The 6,800-nt window shown below is 36.3% G+C and overlaps 1 protein-coding gene across 1 annotated transcript; it reads right to left on the minus strand.

The window, feature by feature from the left end:
- Nucleotides 1–1,463: 1,463 nt before the first annotated feature.
- Nucleotides 1,464–2,002, minus strand: LOC120350926 (cytidine deaminase-like). Its single transcript, XM_039426236.1, has one exon. It carries the CDS (start codon nt 1,985–1,987, stop codon nt 1,535–1,537), a length of 453 nt encoding a protein of 150 aa, XP_039282170.1. The 5' UTR covers nt 1,988–2,002; the 3' UTR covers nt 1,464–1,534.
- Nucleotides 2,003–6,800: the final 4,798 nt, after the last annotated feature.

A 6,800-nucleotide genomic window follows, 5' to 3' on the forward strand; every position in this document is an offset into this window, starting at 1 on the left:
CGGGGCGTTGTCGCAGTCCACATTTCAATTAAATTTCGAAAAACTATAAAATTGAACACAAAATAAAATAATGAGAAAATAGTGTAAAGTTTCAGGTATTTTGAATTTTAGGAATGTTTCTTTTCGTCAAGAAAAAACGTTTCCAGTTATACGAGGGTAGGCTGATAACTAATGCACACATGCTTGTAGAGCACAAACTAAATAAACTTCAGAAGCGCGCCTGGTGGCATGTAGAAGTACTATTTCTCCTCTAAACGGCTGCGCAGTTTGAAGGCGTTGTGCTCATCCAGTTTGGTTTGGTTAGTGAAAATATGGCGTCGTGTTTTGGTGTTATGTCAACGCGAATTAAACAACGCGCTGTTATCGAATTTTTAACTGCTGAGAAAGTGAATCCTAGTGAGATTCATCGTCGTTTAAAGGCTGTTTATTGTGACGATACTGTTGATAGGTCTACCATGAATCGATGGGTTATAAAATTTCGAGATTGCCAACTTGGAAAAGCCTCAATTGTTGATGAAACATGCAGCGGACGTCCAATCACTGCTACAGACGATAATCATCATAAACTCGTCGAAGACTCCATTCAAAATGACCGGCTAATCACTCAATAGCGTATCGCAAACCAAGTTGGAATATCCAAGTATCATGTCGGCCTCATTATTGAACAATTGGGATACCATAAAATCTGTGCATGATGGGTACCACGCCGTCTGACAGACGAGAATAAACAGTGTCGATTGGAACGCTGGGAACAATTTGAAGTGCTACCGTTAGGAAGGAGACGACTTCATAGATCATTATTGAGAAGAATCAAGAATTAAATAACCTTTAAACGACGATGAATCTCACCGGGATTCACTTTCTCAGCAGTCACAAATTCGATAACAGCGTTGTTTAATTCGCGTTTACATATCACCAGAACACGATGCCATTCTTTCACTAACCAAACCAAACTGGATGAACACATCACTTTCAAACTATGCAGCCGTGTAGAGGATAAATAGAACTTCCACATGCCACCAGGCTTGCTTCTGGGGGTTATTTGGTTTGTGCTCTTCAAGCATGTGTGCATTACTTATCAGCCTACCCTCGTAGAAATGAGAAAATAAGAATTATCAAAAAACTTCGACTAAGCCCTGTTTCGGAAAGCCAATTTTCTGACTCCAGCTGTTTAAAGTCTAGAACTTATCTAAATCCCGAGATCGGAAACCGACCCTTAGTTTCTTCACCCTAGGACATTTTTTTCTATTGTTCCTTTTCTACAATACTTCACAAATATTGGAATATTGGTTCTATACATAATACGATAAGAATAATTTATTATTGCAATGAATAATAATTATTTGATTGATTTCCACATTATGTTTCCATTAAACTTGTGCGAAAATGAGTGAATAAGGTTGAATAACCATTAAATACTATTTTAGGAGAGTGGATTGCAATGTTAAAAGACCTTCCAGAAATTCATGCATTAAAAATGAATTTATTCGCACAAATTCGATCGTCAAAATAGAGAAAAGTTTTGCTGTGAAAATCACTGTAACGAGTCTAATTGGAAACTGAACGGAAGTAGTTCTCTTATAGACGTAACGACTACTTTTTTCATGTCGGGTCGTGTCAAGTAGATGATTATATCTTTTTTGTTGCTGAATTCGGATATGAACTGTCTGCAAGCCCCACAGGGCGCAGTGAACATATCGTTGGGTAGTGCCGCACAAACTGCTATCGATGTGAACCTCCTATACCCGTCACTGACTGCTTTCACAATGGCTGACCGTTCTGCACATATGGAGAGGCCGTACGACGAATTCTCAACGTTGCAGCCCGTGACTATCGTCCCGTCCTCGCACTTCAGAGCAGCCCCAACAGCAAACTTGCTGAAAGGAGAATAGGAATTTTTCCTTGCATCTACACTGGCTCGAATTAAGTCTTTCTCCTCATGGCCTGAAACAACAATATAGTACGCTTTAGAAAAATGCACTGACATTTTTTCTCAAAAGAATTTGTTCCTACTAAATATTCAAGTAGGCTGACTTAGGGTGCAAACCTAGTGGAGCGGCGAAGGTAGCTTCAAGATTTAATGCATGTATCTAAATGGTGGCGCATATAGTGCTTCACTATTCGCCACCAGAGTGCGCTACCATTTGATTACATGCTTTAAATTCAACCCTACCAAGCTTGAAGCTACCTCCGCTGCCCCACTATATTTGCACCAGTAAGGGGCGTTTACATTAGTAAAGTTTACTTGAATTCTGAAGTTTTGTATAAAATGGATGTATTTTTCAAATTTCAATCTAGACTTCTCTTTAGGTTTTGTAGATGTAGATGTTTGACTTATGGATTCAACTTGAATCTTGAAGGTTCAATCAAACCTACAAATGAGAAAAAGAAATGAAAACAGTTGTCAGTCAATGTAGAATGCATAAGAACAACTAAATAGAAAAGTATGATGCAAGAAAAGTAAGATGAAAACTATGAGATCAATTAGATTTTTTTATTTATAATTACAGTATATACTTTTGATGCAAGTTTTAACAATCGCCCATTCAACTCAAACGTTAAAAAATCTTAAATTCAAGTAAACTTGGCTAATGTAAACGCCCCTTTAGAAAATAAAGGAAAAATTTAAGTTTTATTTTTTAAAAGGAAGTAGACTACAGTATTTCGGTAACATAAAATATTGTCCTAATGTAGAGTATTATTTTTTTACTGGTATGGTATAAACATATCTTACTCACATAGTTGGGCAAGTTATAGCATATCCTTTACAGATTTGCGCTGCTTCTCAAGTGGGTTTGGGCCCTAACCTTGGTAACCTAAGCTGTATATGTATATTCCATTCGCTTCAGGTAGCCTACATCACTACTTTTAAAACCCAAGGCACCACTATTATTGAATATTGAATTTTTTTAAGTTTGAGATGAGAATAACTGTCACCAATTATTGATAGATGAGACAATCTACAATGCCAGTAACGTAGGCTACCCTATTTACTAAAAATAATATATAAGCCTAAATATTTTTCAATTAATGGGTTTTTTCACTAATTTCATTGAAAACCTTAACTATTGTTACAATTGTGAGTGATGAGAATTATGCCAATTAGTCTGAGAAGTTAGCCTGTTATGAAAATGGATTTTGCTGTTTTAGTTTTCTGTGTTGTGTTGTGTCAACTCTGCAAGTGTGTGTGTAGAAGTTGTAGTACTAAGAAAAACAACAATTTTCCTGGAGCATCAGCTTAGTTCATGAACTCTGCTTTTCTGCGTTGTGTAGTGTTGGCTCTGTAAGTGTGTGTGTAGAAGTTATGATACTAAGAAAATCAGCGATTTTCTTGGAGTATCAGTCGAGTTCAGGACCTTATAAGGTAAGGAATTTATAGCAGTCAAGAGAAAATAGCTGTCACTTGGTGGGAGAATGTATCTTAAATTGTAGTTGTAACGTTCCTTTCTATTGGTGGAAATTTTTCTAGAAAATAGTAACTCTCAATCACAGTTAACGTTGGTTAGGTCTATCTAGTATGGACGATCACACAGCTCCTAGACCAGGCAAGCGTACCGAAGTGCATTCACTCAGCGTCTGTCCTCTGTCATAAGCAGTACAAAATGTAGTCTGATCAATATTTTGTGTTAATCATGGCTTCCATGCCAGCTTTAGGCTTTTTAGTATTTGGCTCTGGAACCTTTTCTTCCAGTAGCATTTTTAGTTTTTTTCGCCTCAGTAGTTGCTTCAATTGAGAAGAGAGGATATCAAACTAGTCACCTCACAATGGAGATTTTCCTCCTATAACCGCTACTAAAGCGGTCAAAGTATGGGTTCATCAAAGTATGGGACCAACGTACGAGTCCATCAATTTACGGGTTCATGAACGTGTGTCTCTAAGCCGCTGAGATGCCTCTAAATCGATGGCAGTCCTAGAAGCTTGGGGTATGCTGTCTCCTGATGGTAGAGCTCAATCACCGAGCCTAAATTTGAGTTGAAGAAACAGCTTTGAGGTAACAACCTTTTTTCCAAAATTAAACGAACGTCCCAGGAACTCCGGATGTGACAGAATGAGTTTTAGTAATTATAGACTTTCAAAAAGGGAGGGGTGTAAAACGTGCGGAATTAGACTTTTTGTTAAATCGTAATTTTGAGATAGGTATTATTGGAGATAGATAGATTACTAGTTTTATTAATTTGGTTTGAGTAATAGATTTTCGGTTGTATCTTTACATTGAAATGTGAGGCCATATTTTCTCTGTAAGGATCCAGCTGGGAATTTCAGTTTTCTTTAAATTTATATTTTAATCTACTAAAGTTGTATTAGTATATGAAATGTTTAAAGGTCCCTTATTGATAAATTAATATTTTAAAATAATTTTGGTCTTAAAGTTGTAAAGGATCAAATAGAAGTTTCAAGGACCCTAGCTTTCCTAAATTTGTTTTGATGACATATATTTTTTGAATAGTTTTCCAAGGTAGAATTCCGTGATGTGATACTTGAGGAGTATTTGTCTTTGCAGCTTTCTTGATATTATTGGGGATTATTAATATTTGATAATGTTTTGGATAGTGTTTTAAAAGTTTCCAAGTGTGTTCTAAATATACTAAGAGTTTCCTGAATTTTATGTTGATCTTTTCTTAACATATGTATAGTCATTTATGATTAACTTCTGAGAAATATCTATGATAATTTTGAGTCCTTTAAGCTTCTCATGATTCAATCTGAAACGTTTTCAATGTAGAGCAGACAGAATAGGTTATTACCAAATTATCTATATCAGAGATAACTTTCTAAATTAGTAATTTTATTTTCGGTTATCATGATGTAACTTCATTTTGTTTTATTAATTGTTGAATTTAACTGTAAGAGGTGACAATATAGTTAATATCTTCTCTGTATTTCGTTGTCTCTCTTGTCATTTCTGGTTTCCCGTTCTCTAGCACTGGGTATGTTTATCAAGCATCCCTTTTATTAAGTTATATTGTGTGTGCTTTTAAATTCTAAATTTCAAATTAACTTTCCAAATTCATAGCACGGCACACTATTCAACAATAAATTGTTGCTTCATTGGCAGGTATCAGTCCTCTGCCATTCATTTGTTAGTTTTATCAGAGAGTAAAGCGCCCGCCGCTTGCTTTGATAAATTACTTTTTATATGAAAAATTATATTTTGACGTATGAAAATGTCATACATTTTCTATGATCTCACATATCATTCTCAATAAATGTGATTATATTTGAAACTCTATTATAATTAGGCTGAACAATAATAATATTAGTAGGTCTCTTTCGTAATGAATATAATTTGTATTAATCTCTCAATGAATGAATAGATTTAAATGGATCAGAACGGAAAATAGATTGAATATGCTTCCTTGTTTACAAGGATATGTCATAAATAATAATATTAAAAGGAGTTGAGAATAATTGAAAAAGTCATGATTATTATACAAGTCTTGATCATATATATTATAAGATACGTATATGAATACGGCCCCTAGACTGTACGAGCCTAAATAGGTAGCTACCTGCTCATTTAGATAAACTGAGATTTGCCCTATATTTCCAAGTTCATTAGTGAATTTTACAAGGCTCACTGTTATTAGCATTTCGCTTCCAAACTAGAGATTTACGATCCTAGTAGCTAAGAGCTCATCTATAGAAACTGAATTTTGTTAAACATTTCCAGGTTCTTTAAGTGAATTTCACGAGGCTTTTTATTGTTATTAGCGTGATGCCTGCTAAGCCTTGATGTATTCCAGAGTCTTTACCTTGTTCGTGTCCGCAGAGCACTCAAGTTTTCACATTCGGACATAAGATATTAGTCCTGCAGTGAGAAGCACCATCTCTTGAGGGTTGTTCTGGTGAGGGTGATGGCAGATGTGATCGGGGGATGACAGAAAAGATCTGAGAGCGACAGGACCGCTCTGCGCTGTCGTGGAGCTAATAGCCCGGTAGTTACACGGCACATTACTCTTCTTCCGGTGTCACCGAAATAGGAACAACCTTTCACCCCTGTCTCACATTTGCTCTATAGCACGTATCGGCCATAGACAACAGACACATTTACACACCGAAACAGGCCACTCTTCTATCCTACACAGACAAACACTTTATTGTTTCTAGTCCCAAATCTCTGTTGTATGTCTCAAAACGTACTTCTTCTAATTCACAACCTTGACTTCCTTTTATTGCGCATCTGGTTTCAATTATATCTACGATAAAGTGTTTTTTCCAATACCCTTTCAGTGTTGTCGTTCGGACCTGTGTAGTTGAAGTTAATCATTCATTGATCATAAAGGTTTGTGGTAGAGCTTCGAGACTGTTTCTGAGGGTAATTATGAAGTTTTTGGGAAAGTGCATTCAGAACTATAGGCTACTATTTCAATAGTTTTGATTAGATGAACACCGTTTCCCGTTCGAAACGCGCTGGGCTCAGGTTGATGATTAGTTTTCAGTTGAGTTTGCTTGTAGTACAAACACGTTGTGAAGCATAGGAGTGAACAAAACGGTTAGGTCTCGATCGCGTTTCAGCACGATGACATTCAAATGGGTTTTTCATGTTTGTCAGCTGATTTGTGGCATCAATCGAAACTGAAAGCCAAACATCGACCTGCCCGTTCTATTCGTACTCATAGAAGAGTGGGTGAAGAGGGTTGAGAAGGGTAGGCTCAACAGAAGCATATTATATTCATCTAGTTTTTTCAATATTGAGAAGATTCACAATAATTGAACGAGAGATTGGTTGTGCATTGGCGTTTTTGACAAATGAATTCCTTTTTGAATTCACCCTGGGTGAATCACCCATGACCGATCT

This window comes from Nilaparvata lugens, chromosome 1, assembly GCF_014356525.2.
Source record: "Nilaparvata lugens isolate BPH chromosome 1, ASM1435652v1, whole genome shotgun sequence".
Classification (NCBI taxonomy): Eukaryota; Metazoa; Arthropoda; class Insecta; order Hemiptera; family Delphacidae; genus Nilaparvata; species Nilaparvata lugens.

Bases quoted from the DNA above. Each gene is read 5' to 3' on its own strand.
- LOC120350926 (XM_039426236.1), bottom strand. From the start codon at position 1,987: ATGTCAGTGCATTTTTCTAAAGCGTACTATATTGTTGTTTCAGGCCAT.